Here is a 17,872-nt window from a genome sequence, read left to right as displayed (position 1 = left end):
GAGGGAGGGAGGGAGGGATTGGGAGGGAGGGAGGGACTGGGAGGGACTGGGAGGGAGGGAGCCAGACACCAGAAACTTCTTCTCTCCACGCCCTCTTGGCCCTTCTTCCTATCAGGTGTACTTTGAACAAGCCCGTGTTTGTCTCGGGCGGGGCAGCGAGGCAAGGCGAGGCAAGGCGAGCACTGCTGCGGCGGCGCCGCGTGTCGCAAGAGACCAGCATTCGCTAACGTGCTCGGGCAAAGCATGGGATCGCGTGGAATCCCGGCGAGCCCGCAAAAACATTGCTGAAGAGGACCGAGACACCATGGAGAGCGCCAGCGAGACCTCCAGAATCCTGGAGAAGGGTCCGGACTACCTTCGCAAGCAAATGGACCTGGAGAGTGAGGCCAAAGGGCCCGCCGCCAGCGCCGTGGAGCGACTGGCCGCCAGCAGGCCCAAGTACGTGAAAAGCCAACAGGCGGTCAGCGCCACCGGCGAGGCGCTCATCAGCCCGCCGCTCGTCCACCCGCCGCTCGTCGGGCCGCCGCTCGTCGACCCGCCGCTCGTCGACCCGCCGCTCGTCCGCCCGCCTTCCGACGACCGGAGCTCGGCGACCCCCCGAGGCTCGCCGACGCAGGTGCGGCGCTCCAGCTCCAAAAAGCGCCCTGACTCCATCCTGCTGTACAGGCAGAAATGCGAGCTCCTGAGGGTGGGCGGCGGCGGCGGCGGCCAGCGCAAACATCACATCACGCGCAAACTCCTTCGGAGCTCGGCCAGCAAACCCGTCAGCGTACCCGAGGCGGCCGAGAAGGAGCCCGACGGCGCCGAGGAGGAACTCGGCGCGCCTCCGCCTTCTGCCGGGGAACGCCGCTCGAGTACCAGAACCCCGACGCCCGAGAGACGGCGGAGCGGAGCTCACGCAAAGGCCCCAAAAGAGGCTCGTGCTCATGTGCTGAGCGTTCCCGCCAGCGGCAGGGCCAAAGGGGTGGCTCGATCCCGCTCGGACATCAGCTCCAGGTACTCCAAGAACTTTGCCGACTTTGACGCCTTCTTCAAGTACTGCGGCCTGGACGGGGAGGTCGTCGAGTCTCTGGGTAAGGAGAACTTCTCGGCGCGCTCGGACGAGACGGCCGTCAAGCTGCGCAGCGTCAGCGCGTCGGCGTCGGACGACGGCTTCTCCCGCGACGGCAGCGACGGCTTGCAGGAGGAGGTCCTGCACGAGAAGATCCGCCAGGGAACCTCGGTCATCGAGCGCAACGCGAGGATCATCAAGTGGCTGTACAGCTGCAAGAATGCCAAGGAGAGCGGCAAGAAGTTGAGAGACCTGGACTGAACTGAACTGAAACCGGCTTCCACCGGAGCCTTTCCCGGCTGACTTTGGTTGCACGCCCAGGACTGGACCGGACCGGACCAGACAGACCGGAGTGGGGATTGAGAACAAATTAGCCCAGGTAGTTTCACAGATGGACCTGCCTGGAGCTTGTGAAACTGCATAACAGAAGAACGTTGATGCACACTGGATACCTTTCACAAGACTGACTGTCATCCCAGACAAGTCCTGTCCTGTCCTGTCCTGTCCTCTCCTGTCCTGCCCTGCCCTGCCCTGCCCTGCCGTGCCCTGTAAGAGAGATTTCAAATGTACCACCCACAGGCTATTATTTGGTCCCTTCTTTTTTTAATATTGATTGTACTTCACTTGGAACAAATACGTTTTGCATTTTGCATTCCATCTTGCGCTTCTTTTGTCATGTTTTCTCCCATTTTGCCGGGTTTATTTTGTTTCTAAACTCCTGCAGGTCATGTTGCTGTCGTTCCTATGATTGATGGAAGTGGAATTAAAAAATGGATTAAGATGGGTAAATGTTCAAGGCCCAAGTCGCAAATGCTCGACCACTCGCTGCACTCTTGCTCATATTAGCGCACTTGTGAAGATCATGGTGTCTTCTTCATTGTTGTTATTAGTTTGCATTAGTACTAAATGTGAGAATCCCCCCCATTTTGGACAAAACAAAACAAAACTAAACGGTAGTATATGCGCGACAACCGCTGTCACGTGTGGGGGCGAGCCAGCCCCCAACAAAACAAAACAGAAAAGATTAGCGGGCAAGCAGAGATTGACAGCTCTGTCCGGCCAATCCGCAGCGGCGCTCCGAGAAGCAAACTGGCTAACAATGCGCGCTTCGACCAATCGGAGAGGAGGTGGGCGGAGAGCCTTCCGCAGCTGTGTTTACTTCCGTCGTCAATATTACCAGCAGCAGAGCGAGAAGAAGACAAGAGAAGAAAAGAGAAGAGAAGAGAAGAGAGACGAGACGAGAAAAAGGCCCAGAAAGTAGTTGGCATCCTTTGGCAAGGTTAGTTCAAGCTTCCTTTCTGCGTAAAACGATAGCGTTGATGTTGCTTGGTGGTTAACTATCGTTCGAAAAGGGTTGTTTATTCATTGGAGGCGAATGTGTCGCTGGCAAATGTCATGTCTCCTTTTACCTTCTGTGTCGAGTTTGCGGTTTGAGAACGTCACGTCATACGTCACGCCACGCCACGCCACGCCACGCCACGCGTATTGTCTTGGGAACGTGAGGAGTAGCGTTTTGGCTCGGAGTTAACGAACGTTTGCCATCGTTGTCCAGCGCTTGCTCACTCTTGCTCACTCTTGCACTCCCTCCGTTCCCCAGCGAGGATGCCTTTCTTGGGCAAGGACTGGAGGTCGCCAGGATGGAGCTGGACCAAGACGGAACACGGCTGGAAGAGGATCATCTTCTACGGCCACGACATGGACGACATCCACCGGGAGATGGAGTAAGAACGTCCATTGTTGACACTGGCCTGCAAAATCAAGTTTGTTGTAGCCATGTTCAAATGCTGGTTCCAGAAAGCTGCGCTTGCGTTGTTTTTGTTTGTTTGTTTGTTTGTTTGTTTGTTTGTTTGTTTGTTTGTTTGCTGCTGCCGCCTTTCCTCTCGTCTTGAAAAGCCGTCTGTCGGCCGGGGTGAACAAAGCAGTCACCGCAGCCTTCTGTCATCCGACAGATTCCCCTGCGCTGACCGAGACGACGAGTTTGCGCAAGACCTTTGCCAGTTGGCCAGCTTGAAAAGGAGAAAGGACTTGTACAACCACAAGACCAAGTCTCAGTGTGAGTTTTCGCAAAGAGCACATTGGATTTGCCGCCAAGGTCTGCCATGTTTTGCGCCTGTGCAGTTGTTTTCAGGGACAAGTGGATCAACGTGCAGAAAGGCAGCACAAAAGAGGTGGGTGCCGCCATTTGGAAAATGACCGCCCGCCGAAGGCACGCGAGTCATGTCGCTGTCGTTGCGCGCAGCGTCACGGCTATTGCACTCTGGGAGAGGCGCTGAACCGCCTGGACTTTTCCAGCGCCATCCACGACTTGAGGAGATTCAACTACGTGGCTAAGGTGAGCGAGGCAGCCGCCCAGCCTGGCACGACCTTGATTGTGGCCCCTTTAGGCTGCCTCTCTCCTTTTCCAGCTTTTCCAGCTGATAGCCAGATCCCAGCTGACCTGCTTGAGCGGAGCAGCCCAGAAGAACTACTTCAACATTCTGGAGAAGATCGTTCGAAAGGGTGAGAAGGTGGCGGCGGCCGCGCGCGCGGGTTCCTGCAGCGGGCTCCGCTAAGCGTTTTGCTGCGCGCCGGCGCCGCCAGTGGCGGAGGACCACTACAATCCGCGGCTGGTCAAGGAGCTGCTGCAGGACCTGAGCGCCGCGCTGCGCACGCTGACGCTGCACGTGGGCCGATGCGTGCTGGTGGGCAACGCGGACGTCTGGCTCCGTCGACTAGACAACATTGTCAAGTGGCAGCGGCAGCTCAATGACTTGCACATCCCCAAGGTAGGGAAGAAAACGGGGCCCGGGTCGGCTTGGGGTTAGGAGCGCATCTCATCGTGCGTGCGTGCGTGCGTGGTGTACTCGTGCGCAGCAAATGCGCTCGGGCGTGTCGTTCAGCGACCTGCCGCTGTACACGCACAACAAGATCCTGTACAACCTCTCGGACGCCTGCGACATCATCAACCTGGGACAGGCCACGCCCACGCTGCACGTGCTCAGCGAGAACCGCAAGCTGTGGAAGCGGCTGTGCCATTTCCACTTCTCGGACAAGCCGGTGAGAGGCGCAAACGACTTTGGCTGTTGCACAGCTCCTTCCCTTCCCTTCCCTTTTTGCTGTTTTTCAACGTGGTGTCTTCCAGCACCTCTCTCGGCATTTGGTCCTCACCAAGAGCGACGGCGTCGACTGGAAGCTGATGTACTTCACCCTGCACAAGCGTTACCCGGTCAAGGAGCAGTACGGCGACACCTTGCACTTCTGCAGGCACTGCAGCGTCCTCTTCTGGAAGGTAACGAGGAAAGGCTCTTCTCTTGCCATTTAACGCGCCTTTGTCGCCCTCTTGTGACCGCGTGATGAAGTGCGTTTTTTCCCCTCCCTGCGCTCCGGTCCAAATGAGCCGACCGACCCGCTTGTTTTGTCAGGACTGCGGCCACCCGTGCACGGCCAACGACCCCGACGGCTGCCTGCTGCCCATCTCGCCGCAACACTTCATCGACCTCTTCCGCTTCTAGACGCCGGCCCCGCCCCCCCGTAGCGTCCCAAGCCGTGAGTGTACCACATCCAAACCTTGTTTACCTTTTGGGCTCGCTTGAATATGCGCGACGGGAAACAACCCAAGCGCTGTGTGTAAATATCCATGTACAAAGTGTCTTTTAGAGAGAGTTGCTATTGACCCATGGCGGGCGGGCGGGCGGGCGGGCGGACGGCCATGTTTTGTGCTTCATAACGGAGCACACGCGTCTGTTGACGCTTATTTTGTCAGTCGCCATTAAGAGTTGTCAAAGGGAAATGTTATTTATGGCCCTTGTGGAACTTTTGTATCCGTCTTGCAACTTTTTTGTAATCTTTCTTCCTCTTGTGCGTCTTTCCGGCGACCAGCGTGACGAAACCATTAAATGTTTACAATCAGAAAGACGCTTGTTGGATGGATGGATGGATGGATGGATGGATGGACGGACGGACGGACGGGCGGACGGATTGCTGCCCATCTTCTTTCTTTATTAACTCTGGCGTTGGAAAGTGAAGGCGCGCTTCAATCTGCTGCTGCAAGATGACCAAAATGGCCTCTTCCACTTCACTTTTCCTTTGATCAAATGAAACCAAACGAAAACAAAAAGAAAAGTCAGTGTCAGATACCCTCGCAAAAATCTGCTCTCTATTTTCTCTTTGTCTTTTTCTTCAAAAACCAAATGTGATGCCTGTTTTCTATAAGCGTGGCATTCCTTTTGATTATGAAAGCCCTGGAAATCCTTGTGGGAACAAACAAACCAAATGAATGAGGAAATCATTCGGCCCTTGACATGCATGACAGCGCTCCCATCAGCCGTACCTGCGGTACATCATCGGCTTCCGTTTTCGACGGGCTGACGGTTCTACGACAAACCTGGCGTCATTTCAAACAAAGGAAAGGAAAAAAACGGATGCCTCCACGTCCAAAGCCAAATATGTTGGCGCGCGGCGACGACGAGGCACTCTAAAGGGGCCGCAAATCACCATTCCGCCTTCTTTGGCGCTCAAACTATTCCTTGTTGGCGTCTGTGACTGCGAGAAGGTCTAGTCCGGGTCTAGTCCAGGCCTTGCCAGGCGGCGTCCGACAGACTCTTCCTGGGCATCCTGCCCATTCCGGCCAGCCTGACTTTGGCGCGCGACGTCCACCTGACGGCGCAGGCGGGGCTCCGAGAGGGCGAGTGTCCGTTTGGGGCGGCGCCGTGGTCCCGCGCTTGGGATGGCTCCCGCCCGTCCGTCTTTTTGGCGGGGGAAATGTGTCTCATGGTCATGGTGACGCTTTCCCAGAAGCAAAGCGCTTTGTCGGGCTTCTCGCATTTCTCTTTCTTGTGACCCCTGCAAAGAAACCATTGTCATCTTTGGAAAGTCCACTTTGAAGATCCCATCAAAGCCTCCTCAACCTTGTGGTGAGGTGAGCCTTGTCTGAAAGTTTGCACGTTTACCCCGCCGGGCGCTCCGCCAGCTTCTCTCCGGTCAGCAAAAAGTGTTCGTCGTCTTTGGAGGACAACATCTTCTTATCCTTCCTGTCTTTTTTGGACATCATCTTCACCTTGGCCTCCTGTCACAAGAAGACATTTACAGCCGTAACGTTTCCAACGCAAAAAACAACATTTTGCCATTTCCTTTCATTTCGGTGTCCTTTTTCCAAGTCGCTTGAAGCAAGCACGCTTGACCTCTTTGAGTCTTTTCGTGTCCTCCAAAGCATGTGACGCAAAACTACGGCACACCGAGTTCTTTCTCAAGCCTCGGTGGACTCGTAAGCGGCGAGATTATGGAGCAATCTTGACGGACGCTCTTGCTTTTGCCTCCGCTTGGCTCTTATCAAAACATTCCCACCGTTGGGATGACGCCGAGGCCGCCGACGCCGCTTTTGTTTGCGTGTGAAGAAGTCGCTGCTGAGGCAAAAAACATCCAATCGTGCCTCGCAAAGGTCCGCTGAAGCCAAAGTTGCATGGCCGAGTGAAAGGCCTATTTTGGGCCTCCCTCCCTTCCTCCCTCCCTCCCTCCCTCCTTCCCAATGTCTGCAGCCCCTCAAAGAATGTTGCCTTTCCTTCCCTTCTCCAGCCCAACGTACAAACAAAGTCAACAGCGTCGCCTCCACCCGACCCAACATTGTGTGTGTGTGTGTGTGTGTGTGTGACAGCATTTGAACAAGTGTTGGAATTCCAAATTGCGCTTTTGAGCCATTCCGAGTCAGCCTTTTAAGACAGCACGCGCAACGGAGCTAGATAAGCACGCGCTTGTGCTGATGTTAACTGATGGACATGTTTACTGATAAACACTGGAGCCGCCGAGCCTCGCGGCTCTGCTTTAGCTCAGCTTCTCGGCATTTGACAAGAACGCCGCGTGCGTGCGTGCGTGCAGCCAGGTCCACCGCTCGTGCTCTTCTTAGCGCCTTTGCTGCACCGATTTTTCGTCCTCCCGTAGCAAAGCTCCATTTTCATGCATTTCTCGCGAGATGTTTACGTGACGTTTGCTTTACAATCTGGAAAGATGTCGCAAAAGCTAAACTCGATGCTAATGCTCAAGCTGCCCGAAGGAATTAAATGGAATTTGTTGTTTACCTTGGATACGTGCGTGACGGCTTCCTCCTCTTCCTCTCCTTCCACGTCTTTGTCCTGAAATGCACACGTGTGCCAGTTGAGACAATTGCACCCCCCCAAAGCAAACACACGTGTGTGTGTGTCTTGACTCCGTTAGAGCCCGAACCAAGTGATAACCTTCACAACACCGAGCGAGGGTCTCTGCTGATGACGAAGGTCCGTCCTGTTTGTTTTTGTCAAATCCACCGCAATGGCTTCAAAGTGGCTTACGCTGGAACGTCTGCAGGAGAGCAAATGATGGATGGACATCCCGTAGGAGCTTTGTCTATCTGCCAATGTGGTCCAGTGTCACGTGGTGGAGGAGAAGCAAGAGTCATCCTTGTCTTCATGTTGATCAAGTGTGACCTCCCCGGCCCAGCCCGGCCCCGGCCCCGCCCCGCCCCCTCCTTGGGAAAAGCTCAGACTTGTCCTTGTGACTGAGCTGAGGCCCGTGGGATTTATTCACCTCTCAGATCGGAGCGGGAGTCCAAATTCCCAAGGGAGAAGCACGTCGGAGAGGTCCGGCCTGAGAAAGGCAGTCAAGGACCGTCCGAGGGTTCAGAGGTTCTATTGTGCAACCTTGGAATGTTTGGACAGACGGCCGAGATGCAAAATGACCACATCAGAGCCGTAGCGGAGGAGCCGCTCGTAAATACGCCAGGAAAAGCCAGTGGCATGAAACCAAATAAGATTAGATGGAATCCCAAAAGTGTTTTGTGTGTTGAAGATCATGCCCCCCCCCTCGCCATTCTCGCCACACTTTGACATAAAGCAGCTGCTGCTGCAGCTGCTTGCAAACTGTGGCTGACACGGAACCTTTCAGGGATCTCCCTCCCTCACTCACTCACTCACTCACTCACTCACTCACTCACTCACTCACTCACTCACTCACTCACTCACTCACTCACTCACTCGCTCCCTCGCTGCCTGCCGTCTTGTGATTCCACTTTGTTCATTGACTTCAATTTCTCATTGAAAGGTGTCCTTAAGATATTCCGCTCACTTGGAGCCATATTGAATCAACTCTAGACAAAATTGTCAGCCCTGGAATGTCTTGACCACTTAAGCAGAAAAAGTTGACAAGAGTCCAAACAGCCAGTCAGTTACCTTGTAGCAGTGACGGAAATGCCAAGACATGTCGTCCTCCTCCTCCTCCGGCGCCTCTTCCACCAACGCTTTGCTCTTGCTTCTCCGGAACATGGCTCCCTCCACTTGTTGGATCACAACAATATCACCGTGAGACCTCCCCAAACGTTGCGACTCTGCGCTCGCATCCAGCTATTGTTCATTCACAAAGTCGAGTGCTGCTTGTTTGGCGTGCGTGCGCGCGCTCGCTGGCTGGTTGGCTGGCTGGCCGCTGGCTGGCTGGCTGGCTTGCTGGGTCTTTACGTGAGCACCTGGGCTGGCTCCTCCTCCTCCTCTCTCCCGCATCCCCCTCGCTCCCGCTGAAGAGTTGCAGTCATGTGCTCGAGCAACAATGTCGCGCTTTCCCGTGACGTCAGGCACCTACCTCTGCACGGACGGAGCTCTGTGCATTGTTGTGTTTTTTTTCACTTTTCTTTAACCGTAGTTGACCCGCGAGCGCTCAAGCGCAACCTTTGAACCCAATCGATGCCTTGATCGCTCGATCTGGGGCCGGCCGGCCGGCCGAGCGAGCTCGCCCCGCTGCCGCGCTGCCTCCCTGCCTCCGGTTAAGACGGCTCACCTGACTTTCAGTGGCCGTCGCCGCGTGCGCTTACAGTAAGTCGCTCAGGAATGCGGATGAAATCCAAGCGCCGGCTTTTAAGGAGACCTTTTTAGCTAAGCCAGAGCGCGTGTTCCGCGGCGGCCCGCATCTGGCTTTCACGTGCGCTGGATGGCGTTGCGTTTGCACGGGCGGCATCTTCGCTCCTTCCTTCCTTCCTCCCTTCCTTCTCTCGTTCGTTCGTTCGTTCGTTCGATGGCGACAGTGGCGTCTTTGTTGAGAGGAACAAGAGCCTTCTCCCCATGCGAGCAGCCTGACAATGGAGCCAGCCCTGTTTGCGGGCCTCACCTGAGCGAGAAGCTGACGGTCACAATCCACAGCAATGACTTGACACTTTGCATTTGCCCGCAACTGCCACCGTATATTTTGGATATATCAGGAAAAAAAGAAAGCTATGATTTTGACATTCACTTTTACACACACAAAAAAAACCATGACCACTTATCCTAAAAACACACACATACGTGACACACTTTCTGTAAGTTCCACGAACAACCCAGACTAAACAAGGTTTCTGTTTTCCCCCTTCGGAACTCTTGAATCGCACGACTTTGGAGGCATCCTATGAAAGAACTTAATCCAGCCACTGTGCATTTGCTCGGATGTCTTTCTGCTCCATTTTTCACATTGGCAAGCAATCTAATGTTTGAAAACATTTTGTATTTTTCTTGTTGTTCAGTGTGGCCCGAAACCTCCCTCCGTGGCTCGTTTTTGACAGCTAAGCGCGTATTTCTGCTGTTCCTTATCGGCCTTTGAACAAACAGATAAGTAGCGTCAATTGACCTTATCGGCGTCTGCGACACAGCACAATCGGATCGGAAAACGGCAGGGACCGACCTTTCCGCGACCCTAATCACGTCACGGCGACACCGTGTCAATGTAGGCGCAGGCCAATGTGCCAATGTTGACGTTTGCAAAAAGAAAAGCATTTTGCAAGGGAATCGAGTTGGAAAATATTTGTCTTTGTTTTCTTCTCATTAGTGATTAGCAGTGGCACCGTTTTGCATTGGGGCAAGAGGTAATGTCCCATCTGAGCCAGCAGATGATGCTGTTGATGAGGTTGACTTGCTTTTGAATCGTACTTGAAAGGTTACTTTCGAGTGTCGGATCCATCCATTTTCTGAACTACAATATTTTCCCTTTTTTGAATCAAATTCCTAATATTCCCAGAGTATAGGAATTTTTTTGTAGGACTATTTCCCAAATCTTTAGTTTTGGAATATGACATTAAATTTGAATTCTTTTCTCAACGTCACATCTCCATTTCAGGGTGAGTGACCTCTAATCTGCCGCATGTAAGCGGATGTTTGCTAAGAGGATCTGGCCGGCCTCCTTCCCGGCTAATCTCGTCCCAAAGCGTCGATTGACACGCCTGGTCACCGCTACGTTCCTACGCTAACAAAAACACAAAACACTTTCTGCTCAGCTTCTTTGACGTGGGCGACTTTTCACTCAGATATCGCCCGGTTCAGGTCACCACTCAAGACGATAGCAGTCGCCCGCCGTCGTCGACTAATCTCATTCAGCGTGTCAAAGTGATAGCGTGTCAAAGTGATATGTGCAATCATCTTGTGCAGGTTTCTGACCCCCCCCCCAAATTGCAAAGTCGCCGCAAAAATATGACATTTCGCTTTTGTGGCCCACTGAATCTAATAGGATGTTAGCTACTTGAAATTGTTGTCATCTAAAGTTTTCATGTAGACGATAAAGCCAGCAAATCCGGTGGCAGTACTGCCGTCGACGGTCGCCATCCATCGACCTCGTCCGTCCCTCTTGTTCATCTGAAGAGACGAGCGGCAGGCTTGCAGTGCAGCGTCAGCTGGCGACAGCTGTAGCCGGACACGCTCACCCCCATCAATCCCAGCAGGAACGCCAGGCGGGGCATCGCCGGACCCTCCCGGCTCTGCAGGACCGCCTGGGTCTGAAAGAAAGTGACGACGGCTGAGTTTTGCTCAACGTTTGACAAATTTCACTCGTGTTTTTTTTTCGAATGGCAGTCAATGTAACCAACTGTCTGGACTCCACATTGGGTCCCTCCCAAAAGTCTGACTTTTTTTTCAAGTGCCAATTTCCACCTCAAGACTGATCCACGTCTCACGCACGCACACGCACCTGGAGGTATCGAATGTATCCCGGGGTCAGTCGAGGGATGCGGAAGAAAAACATGCCTGCGCTCCTCCTCTACTGCTTCAAACGGGCAAAAGTCCTCTCCAGGGCCCTCGGGTTCAGTTTGTGTGTCCAAAAGGCACCCTCGCCTCGCCTCGCCTCCTGGTCTCACATTTGCACTGCAGTCACCGGACGGACGGGTCGGATCGTCTAGATATATACAGCGTCATTGCGTAAGTTGTTCACATGCGTGGTGCCGATGAACGGTTCGTGTGTGCAACGGTGTCAGCGGAGGATTAGACCGGCCTCTGGAGATGTGCTGGATTTAACGCACATGGGAGAGGTGGTCCAAAAAAGCCACTAAATTACACAATCAGCACAGAGTGACGTACGTATGGAACCCAGTAAGAATGATCTGGCAACATTATATAACAATACTCACAAGCAAGGACTATTTATTTATCTTCTGCAAAAAAAAAAAAACACTGATGCCACTGCAGTTGAATGATGAGCGAAAGCCAACTCTGTTTCTCCTCATTTTAGTATTATACTGCTTCCAGGTGGCCAAAGCGAAGAGCAGCAGCAGCAGCAGCCGATTTGACTGTTCAAATCATGTCAAATACCTGTCCTGTCGTAACAATGAAAACAGTTGCAGTGTTTTGAGGGACGGTTTAGGATCGCCCCATTTGGCCATTGCCAAATAAGGATTAGTGCAATCCAGAACACAATGCACTTGAACGCTAATCGCTTCATGAAGAATGAACGTCAAACTTCAATTCGTAATTGTTATTCTTAGAGTGAAGAAAAGCCACGTTTCTTCCGAAACTAAACTTTTACACCGTAACGGGAATGTTCACATTTTGTGTCAAGTGTTTTCTAAATTATACGAAATGACTCCACGAACATCTGAACTCTTTTACCAGGAAAAGGTGACAACATTCTTTGAGATATTTACAGATTGTAGAAACGTGGACATAATTGTTTCATTAAAAAAAGTTGTCAATTCACATTCAGGATTCAAAAGGGAATGTGAGGAAAAGCGGTATAGAAAATGGATGGATTTGAAAGACAATGAACGTTGCGGCCAATTTGGTTTTTCAAACAGGCAGCGTTGGCGGTTGCTTCTGCTCCGACGTCATCATTTCGCGACCAGCGCCTGCGTGCAGCCAAAGGACCTCTTTGGAAGGCGAAAGAAACAATAACAGTAAAGCTGCCTCGGCTATCCATGTGAAACGCCGAGCGATTGTTACGGTAACTATCCCGAGAACGCTCCATTTGTTCAGCGGGTCGTTGAAGCCCGCACCGAGTTGACCTTCTATCGCTGAGAAAGTGACGCGGAATCGGCCAAAGTTAGCCGTCTGTCAATGCTAATGTGTGTGGCTAACAGCTCAAGTTGCGCACTTTCGTTTGACGGTCAATCGAAGAGCGCGCCTCGCTGAAATATGTTGGATTTGATGACTTTTTAAGCCGGCGATCACGTGCGGTGAGATGCACGACACGCTCTGGGATGTTCTTGATAGCATGTCTAGCTCTGTCTCAACTCTCCAGGCTCCTGTCTTAGTGAGTTCTTTGACACGGCACTGACGCTCCGTGCTTGTTGCTTGCTGGCCGGAGCTTCCAGCCAGCCATTAGCCAGACAGAAAAATAATCGTAATCATTTTGCGCAAACTGCCCATAGTTGTCCATTGGTGTTTGCTCGAGCAAATTGTACTGCCGTATTGTTGGACCACAGATTTCGCCTCCTTCGAACTGAATCTCAAACGAAGACTCCTTTCGCCTTGTTCTGCAGCAGCCACGATGAAGAGAAGAGACGACGCCGCTCCTGGCTCGGCTGCCAAGAAGCGCAGTGACCACAACGGCTCTGATGAAGAGTCCAGATTGTCCAGACAAGGTAGGCTCATGCTACTCGCCTATCTAACGGCGGCAGAAGTTATGTTCTTTGCGTCGGTTGCTTTCCTTTCCAGACTCCAGCCAGAATGATTCTCTCAGCGACCAAGAAGAGCCCCGAGCGGGATTCTCCATGCCGTCCGTATCGGCGCACGCCGGGGACGCGGACTCGCCCCCGCACGACTCCAAGTTCTCCATGTACAACAGCGTGTCCCAGAAGCTCATGGTAACATTTTGGAATGCAAGAAGTGTGCACTGCAATGTGTCTCGGTGAGACACGTCGCACTGCTTTCTGAAACGAGCGCAACGTTCAAAGCGAGCAAGTGTTCCTCAATGCAAAAAGAAGACTTTGAGTCTGACCCAAGTTGTTGTTCGGCAGGCCAAGATGGGCTTCCGCCAGGGCGAGGGCCTGGGCAAATTCGGCCAGGGCCGTAAGGAGATCGTGGAGGCGTCCACCCAGCGGGGGAGGCGCGGTCTCGGCCTCACGCTGCGGGGCTTCCAGGGGGAGCTCAATGTGGACTGGCGGGATGAACCTGAGGTAGCGCTCGGCGAGTTGAAGCCTCTGGTGACGGTCTGAAGTCGCCCACGACGGCCCACGCTTTTTGCGTTCGCACCTAGCCCGACACCACGGAGAAAGTGGACTGGTTCCCCGAATGCACCACGGAAATTCCCGATGCGGATGAGTTGAGGGACTGGATGGCGGTGGGACCGGTAAGTACTCGGGGAAACCTTTCTGGAGTGGACCCGTCCTTATTCCTCCATTTTGGTTTCTTGCAGAAAAAAATGAAGATTGAAGACGAGACCCAGTTTTGCAGCGAAGACCTCTTGCACACGCTTCTCAGGTGCAAGGTGAGGCTGAAGGGGGGCGGGGCGGGGCGGGGCGGGGCCGGCCGTCCGCCGTTTCCGTCATCGAGAGCAAACATTCCGAGCCATCGTGGTTGCAGACGGTGTTTGACGATCTGGAGGGCGAGGAGATGAGGAGAGCGCGCACTCGCTCCAACCCCTTCGAGACCATCCGGGGAGGCGTCTTCCTCAACAGGTGCGTGCCCACTGCGCCTTTTGCAGGCTGCCGTCCGTCACGCTAACGGTTTGCCGCATTTAGAGCGGCTATGAAAATGGCCAACATCGACTACTGCTTCGAGCACATGTTCACCGACCCGAAAGGTCCCGACGGGGTGAGTGAGCGAGCGCGCGCGCATGCACGCGCCTGCGCCTGCGCCACTCCTCGGCGGCGTGACGCTGACACCCGTCGCTCCTGGCGTAGAAGTCTCTGACCCACGACAACGGCAACGAGCTTCTGTACTTCGGCGACGTATGCGCCGGGCCCGGCGGCTTTTCCGAGTACATCCTGTGGAGGAGACGCTGGCACGCCAAAGGCTTCGGCATGACGCTGAAGGGGCCCTGCGACTTCAAACTGGAAGACTTCTACGCCGCGCCCAGCGAGCTCTTTGAGCCCTACTATGGTAGGACGCTAGCGAGTGCGTCTGAAACGGTTCCACCCAAAAGGAGCTCCGGCCGTTTTGGAAATGTCTCTGCCGGTTGGGTGGCCGTACGCACGCACGCACGCACGCACGCGGCCTTGATTTCTCTGCCGTCGACGTGTCCCAGGTGAAGGCGGCGTGGACGGCGACGGCGACATCACCCGGCCGGAGAACGTGACGGCCTTCCGCAACTTTGTGCTGGACAGCACCGAGGGGCGGGGCCTGCATTTCCTCATGGCGGACGGGGTGAGCGAGTGACCGGCATGGCACGGGCGCCAGAGTTTCAAAATCACGTTGGCTTGGTCGGCCCGCTCTCCCCTAAAGTGTGGTCTTGCGTCGTCTTTGCCACGCCCGCCAGGGATTCTCTGTGGAAGGCCAGGAGAACCTTCAGGAGATCTTGACCAAACAGCTGCTCCTCTGCCAGTTCCTCACCGCTCTCTCTACACTCAGGACAGGTAGATGGGCCCGCTTTGTTGAGCCATGGCCATTGAGGCCACGCCGCTCCACGTTGTTTCAACTCTTGGAAATGAAACTCTGTCTTTCTTTCTCTTTGAGGCGGCCATTTTGTCTGCAAGACCTTTGACCTCTTCACGCCTTTCAGCGTAGGCTTGGTCTACCTACTGTACCTCTGCTTTGACCGAATCACGCTCTTCAAACCCGTGACCAGTCGGCCCGCTAACTCTGAGAGGTACCGTATCGGCAGGGAGGGGGTCAGATGGTAAACGTCACGACACCCCATGGGGCACGACCGGCCGGGGGTTCTGCGGCGCCAGGTACGTGGTGTGCCGAGGTCTGAAGCCCGGCTCGGAGGCCGTCAGAGAGTACCTGTTCCGAGTCAACCTGAAACTCAAGCAGCTGCGCGACACCGAGCTGGACGTGACCGACGTGGTTCCCCTCGCCATCGTCAAGGAGGACGCCGACTTCTACCACTTCATGGTCAACTCCAACGAGAGGTGCCCGCCCGCACCCGTCTCATCCTTTGTTCGCTTCACATCTCTGACTGAAGCGGTGCGGTCTAATGTGTCCCGCCAGCCTGTGCGCCGTCCAGATCAAAGCCCTGGCCAAGATCCACGCCTTTGTTTTGGACCCGTGAGTAGATTTGCCGGCGATGGCTGGCGGTCGGCCGGCCGGCCGGCCGGCTGGAGTCTGAGCGTGTCGCCACCCGCAGGGCGCTGGCCGAGTCCCGGCAAGCTGACCTCCGCAAGCAGTGTCTCAAGTTGTGGGGGGTGAGTGGGCCGCCTTCCGCTCCGCGTCGGCCGCCTTCCGCTCCGAGTCTCTCGCCTCGGCCGCCTTCACGCCTTCCGCTCGCTCGCAGGTGCCCGACAAGGCCAGGGTGACGCCGGCCTCCTCGGATGCCAGGACCAAATTCTACCAACTGATCAAGGTCTGTGAAGGCGGCGGCGGCGGCGTCATCTCAAAGTTCCCAAAGTTAAAACGTGACTCGTGCCCCAGAACCCCGACGCGGAGTCGTTCCATAGCAGCCCGACGGCGCTCAACCCGGCCACGCTCAAGAAGCTGCGCCAGGTCCTGGACCACCGTTGCATCGTGGGAGGCGGCGAGCAGATCTTCCTTCTGGCGCTGGGCGTGAGTGCCAATCCCAATCCGTTTGACGACACGCACACCAAGGTGGAAATATTTGAGGCAAAGGCGCCTGCCTCCGCCCGCCCCCGCAGAAGTCCCAGATCTACACGTGGGACGGAAAGATGCCTCTGCGCTGGAGGAAGCTCGAGAACTTCAAGCTGGAGCTCCCCAGAGATTCTCTGCTGAGCGCCGAGATCGTGCAGGAGCTGAAGGGCGAGGTCGGCGAGGTCGGCGCGGCCGCGCTTCGTGGCGCGTCGTAAACGCGCGTGCGTCTCCGTTCGCAGGGCAAAGCGCAGCGGCGAATCAACGCCGTGCACGTGATGGACGCGCTCGTCCTCAACGGCACCGACGTCCGAGATCAGCACTTCAACAGACGGTGGGAAGAGCGAGGAAGCGCCTGCTTCCGTACTGGCTTTTCCACGCCTTCTGATGGGAAGCCCTGTGTGCAGGATCGAGATGGCCGAAAAGTTTGTGAAGGCGGTGGCCAAGCCCAGCAGACCTGACATGAACCCCATCAGGTAGGTAGCACCTGGATGGCCTCATTTGCATTCATATCATCTATCGCCAAAGGGAGACGCGGCCGGGCCACTTTGAACGGCCGTCGCGTCCCATCGCTCCCTCCGTGGATGATTGTCCATCGGCTGCCTCCAAACAGGGTGAAGGAGGTCTACAGGCTGGAGGAAATGGAGAGGATTTTTGTCCGGTACGATGGCGGCGGCGGCGCCATGACTCTTTGACCTCAAAAGGCAGCGTGTGTGTGTGTGTGTGTGTGTGTGTGTGTGTGTGTGTGTGTGTGTGTGTGTGTGTGTGTGCGCGCGCGTGCATTCATTGTCCAATGCCTCAGGCTGGAAATGAAGGTGACCAAGAGTTCGAGCGGGGTCCCGCGTCTGTCTTACACCGGCCGAGACGACCGCCACTTCCTTCCCACCGGGCTCTACATCATCAAGACCACCAACGGTACACGTCTCCACTCCATTATTTGTCCAGCTCTGATTCATCATCCTCCGCCGCCGCCGCCTGCGTCTAGAGCCGTGGATGATGTCCTCCAGCAAAATTACAAACAGGAAGTTCTTCTTTAACAAGAGCACCAATAAGTCCAGCTACGACACGCCGGGCGACGCCGCCTCGCCCTTCCGGTAGGTCGGCCGCCGTCGTGACTTTTCTGCAGCCAACTTGTTGTTTGTCTGTTTTGCTTCAGCGTGTGCCACGCCGGGCGTCTCTTCTGGGCCTGGGAGGACGGCGTCATTGTGCACGACTCTCAGACGCGCGTGGACCCCGACAAGCTGTCCAAAGACGACGTGCTGGCCTTTGTTCAGCGCAACCGCCAGCGGTGACGTGCTGGAGCGGCCGTCTCGCACGCTCGCTCGCTCGCTGGCTGGCTCGCCGAGGCCGTATGTCCCTCTTCCTCAAGCGGCTCTTTCTTTCAGTTCTCACGAAGCGCACGATGAATGATCCGAGAGCGCCAGATCCTTTGCGAAGCCTGTCGGTGGCTCTCGCCTTAGCGGGTCAAACAAAGAACTCTGTTGTCGTTCGTTACCTTTTCCCTCTGGCTGAGCTGAAATGGTTTGCGACCGTCAACAATTTCAAGAGCTGCTTGTTCTCTATGGGCTGTGGTAATATTTGGGCTCTTTGTATATGACGCGTGTGGAAAAGCGGCTGGCTGGAGTCAGCCGCTATCGTCCATTTTGGCGCCTTTTCATCCATCCGAATCGGGTCAAAGTTGTGTATTTTAGCCTGCCAAAACTTAGGGACATTGGAAATGACTTTTAGAAGCCGTACTCAAAGGCAGAAAAACCACCGGTGATTTGAGTTTCATTTTAATATTAAAAATGCCAAAATGGATGTTCCTACTGCTTGGTTTCTTCTCTGGAGAGAGGAAGTAAAGGACTGACAACGGATTTTCAATGTTGGCTCAATGATGGCGGCGGCAGCAGCGTCTGCCCTCAAGGTCCAT

At 54.8% G+C, this 17,872-nt stretch overlaps 4 protein-coding genes across 11 annotated transcripts; 3 read left to right on the top strand and 1 right to left on the bottom strand.

Annotated features, from left to right (window-relative positions):
* The first annotated feature begins 52 nt into the window (after nucleotides 1-52).
* On the top strand, nucleotides 53-1,862 carry fam110c (family with sequence similarity 110 member C). Its single transcript, XM_088361954.1, has one exon. It carries the CDS (start codon nucleotides 305-307, stop codon nucleotides 1,310-1,312), a length of 1,008 nt encoding a protein of 335 aa, XP_088218080.1. The 5' UTR covers nucleotides 53-304; the 3' UTR covers nucleotides 1,313-1,862.
* Nucleotides 1,863-2,028: 166 nt separating this feature from the next.
* Nucleotides 2,029-10,906, top strand: fbxo25 (F-box protein 25). 5 transcript variants are annotated; one of them, XR_015854378.1, is made up of 12 exons: nucleotides 2,029-2,330; nucleotides 2,649-2,772; nucleotides 3,001-3,104; nucleotides 3,170-3,219; nucleotides 3,291-3,383; nucleotides 3,436-3,550; nucleotides 3,632-3,816; nucleotides 3,931-4,087; nucleotides 4,173-4,319; nucleotides 4,453-4,576; nucleotides 7,238-7,296; nucleotides 7,367-10,906. XR_015854378.1 is itself a non-coding variant. In XM_088361919.1 (11 exons), the coding sequence occupies exons 2-10, from the start codon at nucleotides 2,654-2,656 to the stop codon at nucleotides 4,563-4,565; spliced, it is 1,083 nt and encodes a 360-aa protein (XP_088218045.1). In that variant the 5' UTR covers nucleotides 2,029-2,330; nucleotides 2,649-2,653; the 3' UTR covers nucleotides 4,566-4,576; nucleotides 7,238-10,906. The 5 variants fall into 5 exon arrangements, 3 of the variants coding, with proteins under 3 accessions (XP_088218045.1, XP_088218044.1, XP_088218046.1); XR_015854377.1 differs by having other exon boundaries at nucleotides 2,088-2,330; nucleotides 3,905-4,087; XM_088361919.1 differs by having other exon boundaries at nucleotides 7,238-10,906.
* Nucleotides 5,165-11,600, bottom strand: LOC148381275 (uncharacterized). 3 transcript variants are annotated; one of them, XM_088361973.1, is made up of 6 exons: nucleotides 11,412-11,600; nucleotides 10,976-11,179; nucleotides 8,227-10,784; nucleotides 7,102-7,155; nucleotides 5,980-6,095; nucleotides 5,165-5,872 (listed from the first exon to the last, which is right to left on the bottom strand). In XM_088361973.1, exons 3-6 carry the CDS (start codon nucleotides 8,317-8,319, stop codon nucleotides 5,596-5,598), a joined length of 540 nt encoding a protein of 179 aa, XP_088218099.1. In that variant the 5' UTR covers nucleotides 8,320-10,784; nucleotides 10,976-11,179; nucleotides 11,412-11,600; the 3' UTR covers nucleotides 5,165-5,595. The 3 variants fall into 3 exon arrangements, with proteins under 3 accessions (XP_088218099.1, XP_088218098.1, XP_088218097.1); XM_088361972.1 differs by lacking the exon at nucleotides 11,412-11,600 and having other exon boundaries at nucleotides 10,976-11,267; XM_088361971.1 differs by lacking the exons at nucleotides 8,227-10,784; nucleotides 10,976-11,179; nucleotides 11,412-11,600 and adding an exon at nucleotides 7,258-8,165.
* A 474-nt stretch (nucleotides 11,601-12,074) lies between these two features.
* Nucleotides 12,075-17,760, top strand: cmtr1 (cap methyltransferase 1). 2 transcript variants are annotated; one of them, XM_088361862.1, is made up of 24 exons: nucleotides 12,075-12,220; nucleotides 12,759-12,860; nucleotides 12,934-13,082; nucleotides 13,236-13,394; nucleotides 13,475-13,567; nucleotides 13,634-13,705; nucleotides 13,801-13,895; nucleotides 13,959-14,031; nucleotides 14,124-14,319; nucleotides 14,465-14,583; nucleotides 14,696-14,792; nucleotides 14,893-15,025; nucleotides 15,111-15,290; nucleotides 15,370-15,426; nucleotides 15,506-15,563; nucleotides 15,653-15,721; nucleotides 15,790-15,921; nucleotides 16,011-16,136; nucleotides 16,203-16,294; nucleotides 16,368-16,436; nucleotides 16,574-16,621; nucleotides 16,763-16,875; nucleotides 16,946-17,054; nucleotides 17,117-17,760. In XM_088361862.1, exons 2-24 carry the CDS (start codon nucleotides 12,767-12,769, stop codon nucleotides 17,250-17,252), a joined length of 2,469 nt encoding a protein of 822 aa, XP_088217988.1. In that variant the 5' UTR covers nucleotides 12,075-12,220; nucleotides 12,759-12,766; the 3' UTR covers nucleotides 17,253-17,760. The 2 variants fall into 2 exon arrangements, with proteins under 2 accessions (XP_088217988.1, XP_088217987.1); XM_088361861.1 differs by having other exon boundaries at nucleotides 14,121-14,319.
* Nucleotides 17,761-17,872: the final 112 nt, after the last annotated feature.

The sequence above is a fragment of the Syngnathus floridae genome, chromosome 19 (assembly GCF_059516105.1).
Source record: "Syngnathus floridae isolate MCC-2025c chromosome 19, RoL_Sflo_1.0, whole genome shotgun sequence".
Classification (NCBI taxonomy): Eukaryota; Metazoa; Chordata; class Actinopteri; order Syngnathiformes; family Syngnathidae; genus Syngnathus; species Syngnathus floridae.
The sequence above is the reverse complement of the archived record's forward strand: the minus strand, read 5'-3'. Positions and strand labels throughout refer to the sequence as shown.